Below are 22063 nucleotides of genomic sequence, written 5' to 3'. Positions count from 1 at the left end.
TCTTGTTAGACATTTTAGTCACTGCAACAAAAAGGTGACTAACACAGTGACTCTCAAAATACCCTGTACATCACAAATGCCTAATAATTTGGAAGCAGCCTATTTGAACATCATATTCACACACAACAATTGTGTCCACGTGTTGTTATGTTTCTGTAGAGCAAGGGTGGTCACAGCTGGAAATAAGAATCACTGGGGGTAGAATAGAGGAAGAAGGCCAGGGAGAGGAAGAGGAGGGGAGGGAAATGGAAGGTACTGGGGAATGAAATTAACCAAATTATGTTGTGTGCATGTATAAATATGTCACAATGAATCCCATTATTGTGTATAAATATAATGCATCAATAAAAATTAATTATAAAAAATAAAGAATCATCCTGGGGAGCTTCCTGATGCCCAGACCCCATCCCAAAAGAATTAAGTTAGGACCTCTGAAGGTGAGAACATGACATCAGTATTAAAAAAGAATACCCCCCTTTCCCCACCACTGTACACTGGTGATTTTAATGTACCATCAGGATTAAACTTGGTCCTATAAAAGCCCTCACATTTATGCTTCAGTCACTGCAAAGACTTGTTCCTTTTTAGCATACGAGAGTACAATTGATATTTCCAAAGTGGAAGTAGGTGCACAACGGAAACCCCCACTGATTCCATCATCGTCTACCTCCCACCCGACGGAAGCACCACCTGTGTCCCAGAGCACCCATCCTCTTTTAGGGTTGGATTTAATTCAACTGCAGAAACATTCCTAATATAGCCTCCTCTGCCTCTTCTCCTTTGCACCTCTCCCTGTTTGCCATTTAGATTTTGCATCCTATCTCCTCCAGGTACGCCCTCCTTCTGCTTGCGCATTAATCTTCTCCCTTTTCATTTAACAAAAACTATTCCCTAAGCTATCAGACTTCCTTTCTTCTTCCTTTCAACCTCTGATGCTTACGGAAAAAAATTCATAGTCACTTTGCCCTATTCTTCGGCAACTGATTAACAACATGGACAACCTGTCTTCCTCACTCACCACTTTATTGAAGCAGTTCCCGCCAAAGTTTTCCCCAATAAGACATCCACTGATATACTGGTAGCTCTCATTCTCCAAAGATCTCTTTGCAAAGTATTTAGTCTTTTTGCCCATTCTTATGGCAAAAGACATTATGATATTGAACCCTCCTGATTATTCACTGACTCCTTGAGAGCACCTTCTTTCTCTTGGGTTTTTCCTGGCTGCTCTCAAACATTGAACATTCAAATTACCTTATAGCCTCTTCCCCTGACATTCTCTTCTCCTTTCGTCTCCCTTTGCCTACCTCCAGTTCAATCTCTGACTTCCCATCAGAGAGCCCTGAAATCGTTTATCATTAGCTCTAATTGTTTGCCCAATCAAATCATTTTGTCCTAATTCGAATGTCACCTCCTTTGAGTAGCTTTCTGCTCCTTCCTCCTCTGTATACCATAATACTTCTCACCTTATGGTTATTCATTGATTTGTTTTAACCACCCAGATGCAATGCAGATGTTGTTCTTAATCTGTAATGCTCAAGAGTCCCCTGAGGATCTTTGAAAAGATATTGATTCCTCATCCCCACCCCTCAAGATTTTTGCTCTGAATCTGCAGTGGGGTCTAGGTGGCTATAGATTTAAAAGGTTCCAGGGATCACTGTGACAAGCAGCTGCAGTTGAAGATAGTAAACCGCTGAGACCTGGGCTCCTGAGGACTGGGGCCTTATCTTCCATAACTCAAAGTTCTGGCACCAGGCCAAGCACAGAGGAGCAGCATAACAGAGGCACATTGAATGATGAGTTCATCTTAATGGCATCTAATCCATTAATCCACATCCCAGCGTGGATTCCACTTGGCTGGACACAAGTTCATTTTCTACTTTGCTGCTTCCAGAAGCCCTTTAAGTTCATCGCACCCCCAGACACTTTTCTCCCCTTCAAATCTTGCTGGGATCCCTTCTACTGGAAAGACTTTTCAGCAGAATTTCTTCTTTCCCACTGAATTTGTTCTTTCTCCCTGACTCTCTTACACAGAAGACTCCTGTGTCTTCTCTTTCTGATCCCTTGATTTTTTCTGGCTCTGCCATTTAATGTATTCAGTGACACCTTGTCTATTGAATATTGAGCACTGATGTGTCTTCACAGTCTACAGATAGAAAATGAACTGTAGAAAATGAAGTACTACTAGCGAAAAAAGAAAAGGCTATTTCTCTTGGGCATTCTCCTTCAACATATAAACACTCATCTCCACTTCAACACAAATTAAATCAATAAACATCGAATGAACATCTGCCATATGCTGGGCATTCTCTTAAGCCTGGGGGAATCAAATGAGAATCAGGTGTCTTCTCTGACTTCCAGTTGTAGGAGGCAGGGCTTATAACTTAGTAGCAGGAACTGGCATATACAGTGGAAGGGTAAAGAGAGTGACATTAACTCAATATTGAGAGTTGGGTATGGATCAAGGAAGACTGCAGAGAACAGATCTCACTCAGGTCATGCAAGACGAGTAGAATCTTGTCCAGCAGTAAATGCAGGAAGAGCTTCCCAGGCAGAGAGAGTTGCAAGAATAAGGAGAATGGGCAAGGGCCATGAGACAGCTGATTCAGGGAAGCAGGGTTCTTGGCTTGTTGGGAAAGTGGCAGCGCAGGATATGAGGAGCAAGAGTGGTGAGAGATAAAGGCAGAGAAGACAACAGTGTCCAGAGATCACAAATGACCCCACAACCTTGGCAAGGGGAATCCTTAGAAGGATATAAGTTGGGGAGTGATATCATCAGATCTGCCTTCAATTTGGCACAATCTTTAGATGACCGTACAAAGTTAATACTGACTGGAGACCCTGTTGTGTCCTCTGTGAATCCAATTTTTTTCCCAAACTTACATAAAAGACAAAAGATAAAACTTTTAAACATAAATGTGATTTGGTTCACACACATGCCCTTTGGAAGTATTCATTTGGTTCAATTGTTTTTGTTTTGAATCAGGAGCCTGCCAAAGTGTTAGGGTTAGCAAGCATTTATTCTCCAGAGGACATTTAAACAGTTACATTAACACATAAAGACATTACATGCTGATCTTATCAATATGTTCAATAAGCATAGCTCTGTGTCCTCTGGAACTGAGCTGTTTCTCTGTCCCCCTGCTGGGTGCTGAAGGTCATAGTATCAGGCTCTATCTCCTTATTTTTACAGGAGGCATCCAGTTAGCCAAATAAAAGCTCAGTGTATGTAACTAGGGCAGAGTTGCTGCAGGGAAGGAACTAGAATCATCTGGAGGTTGCAGAGACAAACAAAGAGGGAGAAACTGCTCATGAAACCCAGACCATCCACAGTGCTGCAAAAAAGACACAAAAACCTGCTTTCCTAGCACCTTTTCTATGTATAAAATGTAATACTGGGTGTGCAGTGATAATTAGCATCAGCTGTAGGCAGTGGCAGAAATTCTGCTAAGGATGACAATGTAAGACATAAGGAGGCAAGATCCTACCAAATTTACAGCTACAAAAGATACCAAGTGACACCTACCAGTGATAAGGAACAAGAGAACAAAAATTGGAAAGTCACTAAGGTAAATAAAGATCTAGATACCAAAAATTTGGATCAATTAGTTCGCACAGATACAAATACATCTGTATTCATATCTTTCTACAATGTTCTTGCTTTTTTGTTAGAATGATTAAATAATTTTAATGATTAAATGTTGAAGTTATGATACGAATTGATCTGAGTTTGATTTCCAGCTTCCTGGATCTATCCAAAGCCTCAATTTCTTTATCAGTAAAATTGGAGTAATAGAATGTTAGCATATATTTTATCATGGACATGAAATTAAGATAGAATATAATATAACATGCTAGTAAAGTCCTTGCTTAAAAAATAATAAAGAGCAATATAAATTGTTATTACTAAACTTTCATACACCCTCACTATAGTCCCTTGCATTGTATTTTATTTAGTGATTCCAAGGCTAAATTAGAGTTCCATTAGTCCTTCTTGACACAGTTAGTAGGCATATGCCATGTCAGAAGTGATGATGGTGTTAAAACCCAGGCTAGCCTTTAAAATGTCACTTGTTCATTCAGAGTTTCTTGCCTGGTTGGCATCTTATTTGTTCAACTTTCAAGCTTTTTACTCTGGAAAATTTCTCTTCTCCGTCTTAAGTAGCATTAAGTGCTTTCATGAGTCAGAGAACCTGGGAGCTTAAAACAGGTAAATAGTATTTTTAGAGTCTTCAATATTCTACATGGATCTGAAATAAATCAACTGAGAGTCACTGTAAATTTATTTTCCCATGTATCAATTGTCAATCTGTAGAATTCCTTAATATGCACACATACTTGTGTGTGTGTGTGTGTGTGTAAAGTGTTGTCCTCCAACTGCACATTGATGGAGTTATACTTCACTCAGATGGCTCCACTAAATTTGAGAGGTAAATGGAACCTTTCAAGGGCCATATTCCTTTTCCATTAAAAAAGCAATTTTAGCTCCAGAGATTCAGTCCCTGAAATGAGGATGTTGACGTGAAATGTGTAGTCCTCAAATTCAATGTGTGCACTGAAATGGTGCTAAGTGTAGCCCTGGGCCAGGAGGAGAGGGTTCATATATCCTATATCTAACCAGAGTACCACCACAGCTAATAAAATGAATAGAATTCTGCTGAGCTCTACATTACACCAGGATGGATGGGTGGGTGCTTGACTCCATTTATTTTATTCATCTTCTGGTAGATTCAAGGGAAGAGCTAGGAGCTAGGAGAATAAGGAGCTAGGAGAATTCAAGATGGCAGGAAAGACCTGATTTCTCACAAACATCCTCCTCACATACTGCTCCCAGCACTGATGCCTGAGGTGAGGCAAACCATTTGTTTTGCCTTTCAGCACCCTCAGTCACATCTTCATGTGAATTATTTTTTATGAAAGCAATGCTTCTCAGAGAAGGGCAGCACTGATAGAGAGAACACTTGCTGTGGAAAGTGAAATCTGATGTCAACATTGGGCTTGGGTTTGCAGAAGTGAAGGCAAAGCTGAAAGGGAGTTCAGAGGGAGACCACAGGATTCAATGCTTTTCAGAGGACACGGACTAGTGGCTGCACCAAGGGGCAGCTGAGGAAGCTCCAGGAACCACCGTGTACCCTTCTCCTCCTCCTCCTCCAAGTAAACACACAAGCTAACTCAGTACTTCCAACTCTGGCTGCAGGTCAGAAGCACCTGGGAAGTTTTTAAAGGTCACAAGGCCAAAGAGGATATTTGGACATGCAGTCCAGGCATAGGCTTCTAGTGTGTTTTTTAAGTCCCCAGAGTGACTCCAATTCCAGCTGGGCTAAGACTTACTGGCCTAAGTGAATATGATGCCTATGCACTGTAAACACAGCTGTGAGGTGATTCTTCTTTTAACCAGACAACCACTCCTACCTTCCACCAATGAGGACATTCTGGAGCATGCTGTCTTTTCTAAGATCTGAATTAAGGCTATTAGGATTACTGTAGAATGATGAAAACTCCAGTCTCTTCATTCTAGGCAAATCTGACCCCTTATGGAGAAAAGTTTTCCAATCTTCGAACTAGGTGACAAATCCTCAGTCATAGCTCCTTCAAACAGAATTATCAGCAGCTTCCAGTAACCGAGCATCTTCTGCGAGTTGGACACTCAAGATGCTTCAAGTACATAGTAGAACCGATATAGTAGAATTATGGTAAAATTCCAAAATATGTCTAGACTCTATCCCCTTCTGTCCTGGTTGGGCATTGCCACCATCTTAATCCAAGCCACCATCCAAGTACCAGGACTACTGCAACAGCCTCCTGCCCAGTCACCAGCTCTCAAGCTCATCCCCCTCCTCCATGCTACTCTCTACATGGTGGCCAGGGTCATCCTTGAAAAACACAAAAAGACTTTCTAAAAACACATCAGTGACTTCCGCTTATCTTAGAATAACAGCTAGACTCCTTTCCAAAACCTGTAAAGCCCTGCCCAATTCAGTTTCTGCTCCCAGCCCACCTCAATCCATGCCCCTCTTCCCCTTGCCCACCAGGCTCCAGCCACACTGGCTCCTTTCCAGTTTGAGAAAGTGCTATTTTTTTCTACCTTAAGGCTGTCAAACATGGTTCCTCTGCATGGAATGTTTGCCCTAACTCCCTTAGGAGCTACTGAAACACCCCTGTCCTGGGAAGCCTTCCCTCTTCATCTGACTTTCTTCCTATCCCTCTCCACGTGTTTTCTATAACCCTGTCCTGTTTGTTTCTCTCTTTATACTCATCATAATTTGCAAATATTTACTGCAGTGTTATTGTTTTTGTCTGGTTCTGCCACAAGACAGCCAGGATCTCAATGACAAGGACCTCAACACTACTGTCATCAAAATACCCAGGGTGTCTAGCACAATGTCCAGTACTTACCACTTTGCAACAAATATGTCTTGGATGAACAAAGGCATCCATTTTACACATATGAAATAAACTAATTAAGTTGCCTGTGGACAAAGAGCTAATAACAACAATTAAAGAAAACTGTTTCTTGGAGAGAAAGGAACATTCTTCTAGGATGTGTATAACAATCTCTTTAAAAAATTATCATGTTTATCCTTAAGACCTTAAATGACTGCAATTGTCCCAAAGCTCCTTTGCATCACGCATAACCTAAGCCACAGTTATGACTACCCATGTGCTAAGTACATCCAGCTGGTAGCTTAAGGTTGAGAGGATGTTGCAACAGTGGAAATCCTTAAATTGTTAAAATGTGTTTGTCACAAAGCATTTCTCTTAAGTGCTGTTTCTACCCTACCCAGTGGGAAGCCCCTGCATTTTATCAAGTAGCAATCCAGTTGGGCCACCGATGGGATTTCCCTTCGGTCAAGGGAGAATCTGGCCATTCATGTCAACATCTGCAAGCCTACTGCATTGCCATCTTTGGCATTGTAGTGAACTTCTGGAAGGTGGATCCTCCAGGACTTTCTTACCTGCACAGTTCTGCTGAGGCTCCCAGTGGACTTTGATGCCTTCTCTCTGGCAGGCCCGGGTATATGCCAGAAATGACTCACAGTAACAGTTTTTATGCACTGGACATTCACACATGTCTGTCACGCAGGACCTATGAGAAGCAATGGAAAGAAAAGAATATTCAAAAATATCAAATCATCAAAAAACTGAAATGTGATTTGCAGAAAGGGTCGACTAGATGAACAGGAAAATTTGATTGACCATTAAAGTTTGCTACTCCTGATTGAAAACCTAAAAAAATTATTAAAAATTTTGAATGAAGTCTTAGCCTTAGGGCTCGGGACCTCGGAGTACTGTAATATTAAGTTTTCTCTCTTCTGGAGCAGAAATGATAGAACTTTCTGCAATGACAGAAATGTTCCCTGACTTCTACTGCCCAAAGGAGTAGCCTCTATCCATATTTGACATTTTATGTGGCTCGTGCAACTGAGGAATTGAATTACTAATGTGGTTTAATTTTAATTAACTTAGCCACATGGCACCTAGTGATTGCCCCATTAGAAAGGCAGCTTTTAGAATATAGTATCATTCTATATGCTACCATTTTGTGAGCAGCACTGATATAATGATGCTTATACTACAGTACAACCCAAGATGGTGTCCAACCTCAAGAAAGCATAAAATACCATAGCTTTCTGCAAAGATACAGTTAGAATTCACTTTTGCAACACCTTAGAATCCTGTTCTTTTAAGGAACACTAAATCTTTATACTTCCGCATGTAGCAAGCATTTCAGGCACCTAATTAGACTGAGGGAAAAAGAGGATTGAACTGAAGTCTCCATAGTTTATGTGTAAACATGGAAATGATGAACCAAGGCATAAACTGAACCAAAATGTGTTTAGATACTATCTAACATGTTGACCACAAAGACAGTAATTATCTTAACATTAGTACATAATATTACAATTTGTAAAGTGCTTGCTCCTGCAGTCTGCCACTGCACGAGGCATAGAATAGTCCCTGTTCTATAATAGAAGGGGTCATCTTACAAATGAATGGATGGGCCTAAAGTCACACTTGTAAGAAGCAAAAGAGCAAATTAAACTACATTTCTAATTTTGAGAGCAGTTCTTTTTTGTTTATACCACACTACAATCCTCATTTTAAATGTTTGGAGAAATTTACCACCTACGAATTTTTTTTTTTTTTTTGGTACTGGGTTTGAACCCAGGGGCACTTTAATCACTGAGTCATATCTCCAGTCCTTTCCATATTTTTAGTCAGGGTCTCACTAAGTTCCTTAGGCCCTGGTTCAATTACTGAGGCTGGCTTTGAACTTGTGATCCTCCTGCCTCAGCCTCCTGAGCCACTGGGATTATATGCATGTACCACTGCACCTGGCACTCAAAATCTAACAATTTTGAGTTAACATTTATGCAAGCAACCCCCAAGGTCAACACAATTAAACTGTCCTTGTTTATTTTATACACTTGTTTAGCCAACTCGCTTTCCTCATAGAATTAATTTCAAGGCTGAACACACAAAAAATAATATTCATGATTTACAGGTGATCCTGAAAAATGATCAGGACAAAAGTCATCCAATATCAACATGTGAATATTTTTTCTTGGTGCAGGACATGTGTGCCACCTGATTGTAGAGAGTGGCCAGCTAGCTCTTTGTAGAAGTTGGCACAGCACCTGCTCCAAAAAAGAATCAAAAAGTATGCAAGGATCAATCATCCCAAGAACACTCCCAAAATTATCACATCCTGACACTCAGGGCATGGACTTGGAAAGCAGGAACTAATAGAGACTAAAGAGGAACAAAACTGCAACCTAAAGAGCCTATTCCATTGCACTGCCTGAAGAAACAGCATCTGAGGGAATAACATTTTTCAAAACCAGTTCTGTACTTGAAGCTTTTACATAAAGACTTGAAAGATGTGTTTAGTCACAAAACTTAAAATTCTAAGATATTATTTTTTCACTTATCAAGTTGGTGGCTTTTTTACACAAAACTCTGCCCAGAGTTTGTGAGAAAATGGAGAAGCAGACATACCCATACTCTGCTGGCAGAAGGGTAAAACCTGTTGGCTCTTAGGTTGAGCATGTTGTTATGCCAAGCATTTTACACAGATTGCCTCCTTTACTCCATATGGCAGTACGAGACAAGGCAGATACCAATACTGCCTCACTAAACAGATAGGAAAACTAAAGACCAAAGATGTTAAGAATCCCACCCAAGTTCACGTGGCTAATGGCAGATCCAGCTCTGCAAAGTCAGGAATATAATTCAATTTTTTTCTCGCCTTAAAACTCATATTCATAATAACTCCATTACAGGAACTTTCTAGAGAACATTTTGACAATATTTATGAATAATCCAAAGACAGTTTCTTATTATGTGTCAGAGAAATTTTACACCTAAGACAACAGTAAAGCATGTGGACAGAGAATTCAAATACAGAAAATTGCATCACTATGCAATTTAAGCTAAAATGAAAAAGAAAAAAGAAAATTGCCTAAATGCTCAAAATTGGGGCCCAGTTAAATAATTGAGGTGACTTGTATGATGACATACTTTATAGCTATCACAATGATGTTTTGGAAATACATACTTAAAATATGAGGAAATGTTGGAGAGGAATTAACTGTGTGGGGGTGGGGGAAACCAGGACAACAGAAATTCAATGTTGTGTAATCACACACAGAAAACCAAAATAACTAAAAACAGATATGATCATAATGATCATCTCAGTGCTAGAATTGTAGCCCTATTTTCTATTTTCTATAACAAGCACAAATTGCTCTTCTTAAAAGATAAATAATGCAATTTATTTTTTAAAACAACAAAAAGGAACAAATGAGACATACTGATATTTAAGTCAAAATTTCCAAAGGATAGTGGAAAAATAAAGTATAAAGAGTGGGTGAAAATTATAGCATCCGTTTATAGGTCTGAGTTATTAAATAACTATCCTGCTAAAATATTTCCAATCCAGGGCCTCCTGATATGGAGTTCGATTCGATTCACTCTGCTGTCCTCACTCTTCCACCTCATGCTTCTTTGACACTGTGAACTTGACATCCAGACGGATGGAACAGATAATGGAATAATTATGCATGCTCTTGCTGGTTACAAAGGAATTTATGAACAGAAAAATAAAAGCATCTTGAAAAGCAATTCAGATTTCAGGAAGGAACAGAAATATTGTTATTCAACTCCGTGTTTATCACACAATAAGCATGAAGAAGATTTTGATTCATGATACATTGGAGTTAAATTTTTATGTGTTTATGGAAGTATATTGTCCCTTAATCAGTATGCACCACTGTTATCAGTTTATATTCATTTTATAGATCAAGTAGCAACAATTTACTAGTCTTAGTAATTAAAACGTGTAGCTTTGGTATCTCTGCTTTCACAGCACTGTTCTGTCATGATTAAGTTCTGCCAACTGTGGAACCAGTCAGAGAAACAGCACCCATTGCCCCAGCAGGAAAGCACAGACCACATTACAGTCAGGATTGAGTTTTCCAGGAAGCTCTAGACCTACAGGGCACCTGCCTGCTCTCTGAGTTTCCACCATAAAGGAATTGACAAAATAACAAAGAGGTCAGGCCTATGCAATTCCTTTAAAGCGCACTTTCCATCACAGGAGCTTTTAATGAGTGCATCTAGAAATGATTTTCTGATTTACTTGCCTTACTCCTGGAATTCCTCCTGGCAGTTGAGCGGTGCAGGAGGACTCCTGCTCTGCATGGTCCACACGGCTGCTCAGTGTGGCCAGATGGCAAGAGGATGCCAAGAGCAATTGCAGGTCCCAGGGAGCTGGTGCCATGCAGCCAGCACTTTGTCACACATCAGCGATCTCCCTTCTCTACTGCTGTGGTGTGTGTGTGTGTGTGTGTGTGTGTGTGTGTGGTGTTTCAAGGACTCCTTGAAGATATGTTTTAATCCTCTCCTCCACAGCACCTCCCTCCCTGACCTCCCTGAATTCCAACAGTTGACAATCCTTCTCCAGGGGAAACTTTACTACTCATCTTCCCCCTTCAATCTACTACTACTGCCTCCTGCAAAGCCCTAAGACACTAACCACTGGCCACACATGGCTATTTAAATTGAATAAATTAATTACAATTGAATAAAATTACAAATTCAGTTCCTCAGGCACACTAGCCATGTGCCAAATGTTCACTGGCCACTGAGTTGGACAGTCTTGGTTTGGAACAATTCTGTCATCACAGAAGGTTCTCTTGGATGGTGCTGTTGAGATCAGCTCCATCAGATTCAGAAAACCACTCCTGATCTCCCAGGATTCAGAGGTGCCTGAGATTAGGATCAAGGGCACTCCTGCCTTCTGAATAGACACCTAGAGAAAAGTTCAAATGTCCTGGCATCAAATCCAAGGTCCCTAGCAATATAGACTTCAATGAACTTTCCTAACCCCATCCTTTTCTCCTCCATTCATTCGTTCATCAAGTCTTAGGAAAATGTTTCAGCAATCCTCCAGCTTCCTTTTACCTTGCAACTCTTGCCTTAAATGTACTTCCTTTTCTTTTCCATGGGAAAATCTGATGCCTATCCTTCCGGTCTCAATTCGAATTCCTCAGAGGAGCTCACCCATTGGCCCAAGAAAGGAGGGCCACTCTTCTATTGGATCCCACATCTCTCACACCTATAGTACTACACGGAGTCTTTGGACCATAATCACCTCTTTTTCTGTTGGGGGTTGGGACTATATCTGACTCATCCTGCCCCAGAGAGTGCCTCAAACATGTAATTCAGTAAATATCCAGAGAATCATAGGAGTGGATGAACACGGCCTGATAATCTTTGCCAGCTCACAGGATTGGGCAGCTGCAAGTGGATATCTGAAGAGTATGAATTCTGTCCATCTTAGAGGGACATGGCCTAAGATGGTCATGGCTGTGGGGGCTGCTAACCACAGAAACCCCTACAAGCTGCTCCTACAAGTATCTATTCTATTGTCATTTTCCTTTTGAACTCTTTTTTATACGCTTTCCTGTCTCCCAGGGTTTTTTTTTTTTTTTTTTTTTTTTTAATGACTCTTAGAGAAAGGGATTTGATGAGAGAATTCTGCTTTAATGACACATTTCCAGAAAAGCACTTGTTCAATATTGTATGAAATACCTATAGCTCTTCGAGTTATTAAAAAGGCAAGTCTCCAATACTGCTAAAATCAAAACATCAAACAAACATGTTTCTGCTTCCTAGCAACAGCAAAGCCGAGTGGTTTTCCCTCTCTTCTCTCTGGCATGAGGGCCACTTCTGTCACAAAGAGGCAAATGCTTCTGCTTCCCAGACACAGCTTGGAAAGACAGAGGTATTAACCCTTGAGAACTCTCTGCTCTGCTTCTGGGAGAACCGAAGGGCAAACAAGGAGTGACAGCAACCAGCCCCATGTGGGAGCCAGGATAACTCTGGCTTTCCCATCTGCCCAGAAAGGGTCTCTGGCTGGACTCTGCTTGCCAATCTGGAGGCCAGCTTCCCTAAGAACAATAGAATTGGGGTGGAACTGAGCAGCAGGAGGAAGAGAACTAGAAAACCACCTGTGGTCATATGACTTTCCCATTCCACATAGCCAAGAAGTTCATGGAAGCAGGTGAAGGCATCTTAGGCCTGTTGATACCTGAGCATTCAGGGAAGGTAAGGAGGCAGAGGAGATGGGCAACAGTCCAGGCTAAGAAGGTCAGCTCTCATGAGAATAAAAATTCACTTACACTTTAACCCTTGAAATTCTGTCCCAATTCCCCTAAAATGAATTGTAGAGAAGCTACTAGAGGCAGTAGAAACGGTCAGAGGGCCTATCTATGTCATATTATACCAGAAAAAAAAAAAAAAAAAGAACCTTATCCAGGTAGCAGCAGTTTCTGCTGCTCTCCTCAAGAATACATAGACACCCTCACACATTCGTTTTTATCCATCTATTGCAAAAAATAACACTGTAATATGAAAAACAGGGCCAGCAGATTCAATAATGTGAACCCTGAGGTCATTTTATTGAGCTGTTAATGAACAGGAAGAAGCAAGCCTACAGAGCCAGCTCCTGCTACTCCCTCCAGGTCCTTCTTGGGTCAGCTATAATTTGGCACCATTAAGGTATTTGTCCACTGTGGTTCAAACATTGGAGAGAATATTTTGGGTCCTATGGCTGCCTGGGGTTACCAGGACAGCACAGCAAGTCCAGGCTTCTCTATTCACTTGTCCATTTCATACACTGATTTGAGGGACAGGGCAAGAGAATACTAGGATGGGAGTCCAGCCTGTTCATCTAGCTGTAGACAAGGAACTTATCCCCCACCCAGCTTCAACAAATTCTTCCCTCCACCAAAGCTAGACCTTTAGCTACTCCTAAATGAAAAGAAAGGATTCTGGGAGAACTGTTTGCTCCAGGAAGTGAGCAAGGCACAGGAACTAACAGAGGTAGGCTCCACTTAGAAGGAGAGATTGTGCAGATACTGAAAATCAAATTACAAAGGACCTAAGCACTATCAGGACGTGAAGCCAGCACAATGGAACACTGAGGACTAAATCCATGGGGCAGCAGGGTTGCCAGAAGGCTTCACAACAGGAGACACATGAGCTGGTCTTAAGGCCCTGTGGAATTTTGCCTGGTTAGAGAACAAGAAAAGGGTAAAGGAAGGAACCTGAGTTTCAAAATCACCCAATCTTAGATTTGATAGCCTTGTGGTCAATCTCCATATGAAAAAGCAAAACAAAGCAAAGAAGCCCTGACAGCCATGCAGTCTTTTCCTGAACACTTGGGAGGACAGGACACATTACTTGCGGAGCAGCTTGAATCAAAACATCATCATCTCAACCTTCACTCTCAGGTGAGTTGGAGCCATGAAGAATCAACCAATCCCTGTGCTGCTGCCCCTAGGGACCCTGACCCTCAGTTATCTCCCTGAGCACCCCTGCTCAACTCTGCTGTCTCCTTCCTGCCTTTTGTATCCTTCCCTCCCTGTAACCTGCTCCACTTATGCCTTGACAAAGATGAAAATCCAACAACTAAATTAACAAGAGAAAACTTACCAAATTATTTAGATAAGTTTATAGTGAAACCTTCAATTGCCTGCACCCTTACATACATTTCACTACCTTATATACATTGCCTAGTCATGCATGCATAGTCAAGTGACATTCCCCAATTTAGACTCCAGATACTAAAAAATATTGACTTTTTAAATCTGCATAACATTCCTCAGGAGATAAATGGCATTACCTATATGGCAGAAACCTGGCATGACATAGGAATTTCAAAACTGGCCATTAGCATCTGACCTGCTTCTGAAGCTATGGATTATTTTTAGGCTACACATGCCCATAGTTTTCTTGCATCTCAGAACATTTTTGCAGCATTTTATTCCTCCATGCCTGAGGCTATTACTTAAGGGGCTAAAGCCACACACTATACAAACTGAGTATCTCTTATCCAAAATGCCTGGGATCAGAAGTGTTTTGGATTCCTAATTTTTTTAGATTTTTCAGATTTGGGAATATTTACATATACATAATGAGATATTCTTGGGTATGGGACCCAAGTGTAAACATGAAACTAATTTTTTTCACATATGTCTTACACATGTAGCCTGAAGGTAATTTTATGAAATATCTTTAGTGCATCTGTCACGTGAGGTCAGATGTAAAGTTTTCTATTTGCGGCATCATATTGGCACACAAAAGGTTTGGAATTATAGAGCATTTAAAATTTTAGGGCTTTTGGATTAGAAATGTTCAACCTCTATGACCAGTGATGCAATTAGAAATAACCTTCTTTAGAAGATAAATTGCCTTTACTCAGGTATGAAACACTGACTCCACAGAGGGCAAACTGACCGTGATTAAGAGACATTTGCCAAATTGTCACTTTCCCTGAGATTACTCCTAATTATTTCAGTTGGGGCTGGATCTTGGCAGAGACAGGCAGAACTTGAAAGACCATCTCACGAGGCAGCCAGAGAAGGAAGCCTGGTCACTACCCCCCTCTAGTGGCCAAGAGGTAGAGCGCCAAGTAATCGTAATTCTTAATCAAACATTCGCTTCTAAATCAGAAGACTCCTCACTTTTTTGGAGACTGGATGAGAAAAGAGAATATAAAAATGGCTGCTTGGCCGAAAAATCAATCACTTTTCTCTTAAATTCGAGTTCAGTTCATCACTGTCACGCTCACTGGAAAGAAATGGGAAGGCTGGTGGGCTAACCCTCTGTGCCCCTGGTGCCTGCCAAGGGTCACAGCCTCTGAGGCTTGACTCCTGCAGAGGCAGGGGAGGCAACATCGGCAGGAGAAGCTTAAATTCTCCATCTTTTTGTGAAATCTTATTTCTACCTTGGCACTGCACTGAGCTTCATATATTTTTGTTTGTGAAAAGAATCTCAAATGCAAGAATACCAAAACTCTTCACCCAGCAGAGGAGAAGCATTCTCTACCATGAGTGAGAGGAAAGCCCATCTGCTTCTCATGTTCCCTCACATTCACTCAGCACAGAACACTTCTGGCCACTGCAATGTGTGGGGATTTTCCCAGGCTCCCCAGTGGACAGCGGCTGGATGTCCTTTAACCCACTTTAGCTCTGACGCTAACTAACTAGAAGTAAACTCAAATCCCCCAGGTTTAGGGCTCAGTCCCAAGCACTGTCCCCCACTCCTGATGCCAGTCACAAATCCCGAGTAGTTTTACCAGTGCTCTTAACCGTGGCCATAAATCAAGGTTTTTAACACACCCTCCTTAGGTTCAATTAGAGTGGCTCACAGAACTCAGGGGAGCACTTTACTTAGGGTCACCAGTCCATTATAAGGGGTATGACAAAGGATTCAGATGAACAGTTAGGTGAAAGAGATACACAGAGCAAAACATCAGGGGAAGGGAGCCAGGCTCCATGCCCTCTCCAGCAGCCCACCTTCCCAGAACCTCTACAGGTTTAACTTGGAAACTCTCAGAGCTCTGACCTTTCTGTGGTTTTTGGAGGTTCCATTATTTAGACATGACAGATTACATCATTGGTCCCTGGTGATCAATTCAACTCTCCGTGGTCCCCCTGCCTCTCCTGGGGTCTTCATAGTGAAGGACTAGGCCAGGCAACAGGCAAGAAGAATCCTAGGCACAAAATTTAAGGGAGCATGGACTCCCAGGCCCCTCTAAGTACAGAACTGGAACTTGTGAACAAGTACCTCCTTAAACTTTAGGCTGGTAGCTATCCATCTCTGGTCATGGGGGAGGGGATGCCACTGCAGATCCTCCCAGAGCACCGGCTATTAGAAGAGTCTGTCAGGTAAGAAAGAACTCACCACATCTGGGTACAAGTCCAGCTGGGTAACCTTGGGAACATTATTTCCCCCTCTTTACCCTCCTTTCCTTGGCTAATCTTTCCCTTAGCTTTCTCAGAAAAAGTAAATGAAGTTATATTGTCCTCCCTACCACCACCAGTCCCTAAGGAGAAGAGAGAAATACAACCACAGTTAAAAATGAAAATGACGGCTAGGGACCAGGTGAGGCAGAAACTTTCAAGAAAGAAAGGGGTCCCCCACCAACGCCCCAGATGAAGTTCGGAGTGAAAGGAGTGTGCAGTGGGACTTTGTCTTCTTTTTCCTCTCTTTCTAGGCCGTCATACCACTCTCCGATTCTCTGGGTCATGGGTCTGGCACTGTTGGTGAAGGCTGCCTCCAGGGAGGGTGGCATAGAAGTGTGCAGTCACAAGTGGCTGTGGGGACATCTGTGAGACTGAAGGCATCCAGCATCTGAAGACACACCCCAGCCACACGCAGCCCCGCCACCAGCCTCTGCTTCAAAGGGCCAGTCCTTCCACGGGCCTTTTTCACATTAGGCACTTGGCTGGCTGCCAAGTCCCACAAATGGGCAAAGGCACAAATCCTCCACTGCGTGCATTAATAAAAGGGCAGCAGTGGCGGCTGCCCTGGAGGATGCGGTGTGGTGGTGAACTTTTTCAGATGCCGGGGACCTTTCATCAAGCATCTGCCGTGCTTTTTGACTCCAAAATAAACCCGGGTTCACATCCAGTTGCCACACAAGAAAGTGCCTTTTCATAGCCCACGTTCCATGCAGCCTGGGCTGCACAGGGTAACTCAGTTTGCTGGACCCATGCCATCTTCAGAGGCCCATCCCCACCCCAGCCATGAGGGCTGGCATGCCGCCACTCTCAAATGCCACCAGACACTCCCCAAAGCCAAATCATAAACACCACAGCTCCATGGCCTCCATGCCTGCTGTCCCACCCTGCTAGAATGGGAGCAACCTCTGATAAGCGCCCGAGAGGTCGAATGTGAGGCCTGTTTTCCATAAGCAACCGTGGAGAATAGTGCCGAGCACACACACCCAAAGACATCAAGCAACTTTTTTGTTAACATCACATTGTTAACAAGGAGCAAGATCAGCATTCAAAGTTGGGTGGGGCTCCCTCCCCTACAAAATATTGCACAGGTTACTCTACCTACCTGGCATGTTCCTCCACTCCATTCTCCTGGTTAAACGCTACTTCTTCAGCATGCAGCTCAAGAGCTTTCTCAGGGGAGGCTTCTAAGATCCCCAACCTGATGAAGAGGTTCTTGAACCTTCTTCTGGAGTGCTGGCACAGTTCTTACTGCAGCCTGCAACTGTGTGCTTATGTGATTGTTCCCTCCACGATGCTGCAGTGCTCTGAGGGGGCAGTTTGGGTCACCAATTTTCCCAACCTGGGTGAAGTGCCTGGTTTACAATCGATGCTTAACACATGTTTTCTGAATGCATTAATTTTAGAGCAGATAAAGTGACTTCTAAAATAAAAGCGAGAATCTAATGGTTAAACAGCTTGAGAAAGGTCAAGGAGAAGTGAGCATCCCAGGGATTCAACCACTACTAAGAGACCATGGGGAGGAGGTCTGAAAACTGGTTTACACAACCAGCTAGTCAGCAGTGGCCTTTGCAGGAATCATTTTCATGGGGGGTGAGGGGTATGAAAATCATCAGAAATCATCACAAACTGTGTTAAAGGTGGAAAAGAAGCCAGACATTGAGTAAAGATCATTCTTTCAGTAGGTTGTCAATGAAGAACAGAAATGAGGGGATAATTCAAAGGTGTGTGTGTGTGTGTGTGTGTGTGTGTGTGGTTTGTGTGTGCGTGCACCTGTGTGTTAATTTCAAGAAAACTTGAACCAGTTTTGCACCAAGAGAAAAATATCCAACAGCAAATGTAGATGTTGAAGCTAATGAGATGAAAGGATTAGATAACTGATAATGTACAGAAATCAGGAGAGGATGGGGAGAAGGATGCAGGTAAAGAGTGCCCTTCCAGTCACCTATAGTGGCTAGTGTCAAATTCCTGAGAAAAGTAAAACATAAAAGTTCCTGTGCTTATATAAGACGTAGCAGAGGAAGGGGTAAAAATCAAGGCCAACTTCCTGATCAGCAGTTGGGGAAGGAAGACCAAGGTCCCAACGAGAATAACTAGCAATGCAGCAGACAGGAACAAATGAAATTTGCAAATGGTGTTTCCAGGTGAGGAAGGATTCCAGACAAGGAGCAGGACTAATGCCTCTAGAGAGTAAGAGTCCTCTCCGCACACCCCATTCCCTTCTTTTGCCCTTGGGAACTCAGGGCAGATGAAATGAAATAAAACTGAGCCAGAGTGTTAATCCAGAGAAATTTAGTGCTGGACAAAATTTCTCTTAGCTCCTATGGAGAAAATGATACTACGACAGGTTTTCTAGACCCTAATTTTGTGATCTTAAAGTAGTAAGGGTACATTTTCCCCCAAAACAGAGGATCTGGAATTTAGAAAATAGTTTTAGGGAGGGCTGTGGGTCTCCTTCATAGATGTCTTCTTTCTGAATATTTTGATGTTCCCGCTATAGACAGAAAGCCTTAAGAGCAAAGACCATGGCAACTCACTTTGGTTTAGGATGTAGTCTGAAAACGCCATAGTGGGTTGGATGACTCCATAAACAGTCACAAAATTATAGAACCATAGTCTGAAAAGACCTTAGAGAACATCTATTCCCTGCAGGAATTTCTTTTATAACACTCCTGACAGATGGTCATACATCTGCATCGCGTCTGTGATAGGAGCTCAGTAGCTTTTTAGGAATCTCATGCCTGTGACAGACAATTCCAGTGTCTACCTCTCAGGAAGTTTTCTTATATACTAAATGAAAATGAGTTCTGTAACTTCCACCCATTTGTTCAAATTCTACCTTCTGTTATATTGTGGAATCATCTTATTCTATTTCAGCTCTCATATGACATCCTCCTCATATAGATTACATAAAATGAAGTGTTCCACTTAGAAGTTAAACTTTTGGGGGACTTCCAGAAATGTTCCCATTATGTCATTTTTTACTTCCTGTGCTTTAATTTCCTTTACATCGAGTAGCTAAAGGATGTTCCACCTAAGCACAGACCTTCTTTTCCTTTTATTTATTCTTTCAACAAATCTTACTGAGCAAAGCGCTGTCCTTGCCTCCAAGGGAGAAGCAACAATGAATAAGACAGGGTTCTTATTCCAAGCACCACAACATGCTAACATAAATTATGACAGAAGGAAAGATATGATGAGTGGTATAAAAAGCAATATTACCAAGGGAGTTCAAGAAAATTAAGACTTTATTCTGGCAAGGGGGTCAGGGAGGGAGGAAAAGTTAGGAAAGATTTCAAGGACAAAGGTTCATTTGAGTTTCATCTAAAAACAATAAATTTTGCCCAGGCAAAGAAGAAGGAAAATCTCAAACATTAGGCATACATTTGAGGTGCCATGTGTTGTATCTGGGGATCTGTGAGCATCAGGGAGGGGAAGACAAGTCCTGGGAAATCAGCAGGAAGGCAGGCTGTGTTCACACCATGGACTCCCTTGTAGACCAAGCTAGGAAGCTCAGATATTCTGCGGGAGATCAGGAGGAGCCGTCAATGATGTGAGCAGAATACAAAACACAGCTCAGGAAAGCAAGCTGATAGTAGTATGTTACATGGGACCAAAAAGATGGAGCTGGCTGGGGGATCCAATGGAGATAAAGCAGTTAGTGACAAGGGGAGGATGATGCAGCAGGGACTTAGCTTTGGGAGCACCAGTGGAAATCAAGAAGAGAAGTAAAACACACAGGATGAGAGAAAGCATAATCTGCAGAGTTTGAAAAAGGGGCTCACATTGGGGTAAAAAGAGAAGATCAACTATGCCTTTGGAGATTCGAGCATTGGTTTAAAGTCAGCTAATAAATGGGATGAACACAGGAGGAGGAGCTGATCATGAAGAAGAGCAGGAGTACAGCGGGCAAGTTGAATTTAGACATGCCATGCTTCTGGTGGGACAGACAGGGCGAGGTGGTCCATGTTTGGTAACTGGCTCTTGGGTTTCAGCTGAGGAAAGAGTACCCCTGACTTGTATCATATGCCTATTTCTATTGTGCAAATACAGTGAGGTTTTTTGTTTTTGTTTTTTTTTTTTTTAATTTGCTTATTTTATTTATTTATTTATTTATTTATTTATTTTGGTACCAGGGATTGAACCCAGGGGCACTTAACCACTCGGCCACATCCTCAGCCCTTTTTAAAATATTTTATTTAGAGACAGGTTCTTGCTAAGTTGCTTAGAGCCTCACTAAATTGCTGAGACTGGTTTTGAACTCACAATCCTCCTGCCTTGGCCTCCAGAGCTGCTGGGATTACAGGCATGCACCATTGCTCCAGGCCAGTGTGGCTGTTTTTGAGCTACCAACATGACACCACTGACGAATGATCACAGAGTCAGAAAGAGATTCTAACAATTGGCTTTACAGAGTCAGTCAAGCGGATTCCAACACACCACTGCACCCAGGTAAAAATGTTTAACAGACATTTTGCAGAGGGGAGATGTAGTGAAGCCAAGAATTCTCTTTCCTTATTGTCCTGTAAACAAAATGTGGTTCTTGGCAAAACAAAGTTAACACCACGACTATAGACATCCCTACATGGGATGAACATCCCTAATGATGTGCTCCCAACTTTAGCCAAAAGCCACACAGAGGTTCTCTCATTGTCTCTTATAAACATTCATATAAAATCCATAAAAACAAATGCTGACAGCAACCAATGAGTTTACGCTAGTTTTATTTTTCATAATGTCCTAGAATGATTTCTCCTTTAAGATTTATTATTGTTTTGCCTACCATAAAATGGTAACTAAGTGTTTTGCTAAATCAATTTAAAGCTTGCTTTGTTTCATTGCTACCTTTGCAAGTACCTCTGGGCTGTCTACTGTTTTATAATGGCTCATAATGATGCTGCTCAGTCAATCAGAGGATGCAATTTGGACTTTTTTTTAAAAAAAGGAACTAGAAGCTGCTTTTTATCTCTTTCCAGGTATATAAAATTCCAGAAAAATGACTAGATAATGCTGGGACAGTTAATGATGCTGCAAGGTTGGTAAGGGGTAATATGTGGAACAAGAAATTCAGAAAGTAAGAAAAATGAATAGCCCATACAACGTCAATGGTTGAAAATCACGCACTGGAGAAGAAGGTAGGAGGAAACAGAGGAATAAAAGTTGTCAACAGTGAAAAGTTCTAATTTCTCACCTGTGTATTTTCAAGGATAGCATGGACATCATCATCTGCCTTCCCCAGGACACAACATTTATTATTAATAATACTTATTTTTGTGCATCTATTTATTATAATAATACTTTAAGGAACAACAATGACAAAAAAACCCCTCTTCAATAGCAGTTAAATGTTCTTTCAAGTGTATTAAACAGATCATAACACTCCTCTAATCAAAGATTTCCTGAAATATCTTATCACATTTAAAATACAACTTAACAAAGCTCCAACCATGGTCCTCAAGCCCCCAGATGATCTAAGCTCTTCCTGCTTTATAATCTTATTTTTATTTATCAACTTCAGTCCACTACTTTCCAGCCAGGTTGATCTTTCTGATTTTCCTTAAATATGCTAAGCTCACTGCTGCCTGTGCCTGGTACAATCTTCCAGGATCACTAGAGTAGAAGTGGCTCTCCTCTCAAGCCAATATCACCTCCTCACAGGTTCATCCTTGATCACAGGCATGTTTCTCAAGTAATGCTTTACCCCTATGCCATCATTCTCTCCCAAATCAGAAATTAATCTATTTAGCTGACTG

The 22063-nt window shown here is 41.7% G+C and overlaps 1 protein-coding gene across 5 annotated transcripts in view; it reads right to left on the bottom strand.

The window, feature by feature from the left end:
- The window catches only part of BMPER (BMP binding endothelial regulator), a 245214-nt gene that overhangs the window by 4642 nt on the left and 218509 nt on the right, over positions 1 to 22063 (bottom strand). For all 5 annotated transcript variants that reach the window (XM_079150871.1, XM_079150875.1, XM_079150872.1 and 2 more), the window contains one exon: positions 6954 to 7084. In XM_079150871.1, the coding sequence (XP_079006997.1) occupies positions 6954 to 7084 (131 nt within the window). The remainder of the gene's footprint in view (positions 1 to 6953; positions 7085 to 22063) is intronic.

This window comes from Sciurus vulgaris, assembly GCF_902686455.1.
Source record: "Sciurus vulgaris genome assembly, chromosome: 8".
Lineage (NCBI taxonomy): Eukaryota > Metazoa > Chordata > Mammalia > Rodentia > Sciuridae > Sciurus > Sciurus vulgaris.
The sequence above is the reverse complement of the archived record's forward strand: the minus strand, read 5'-3'. Positions and strand labels throughout refer to the sequence as shown.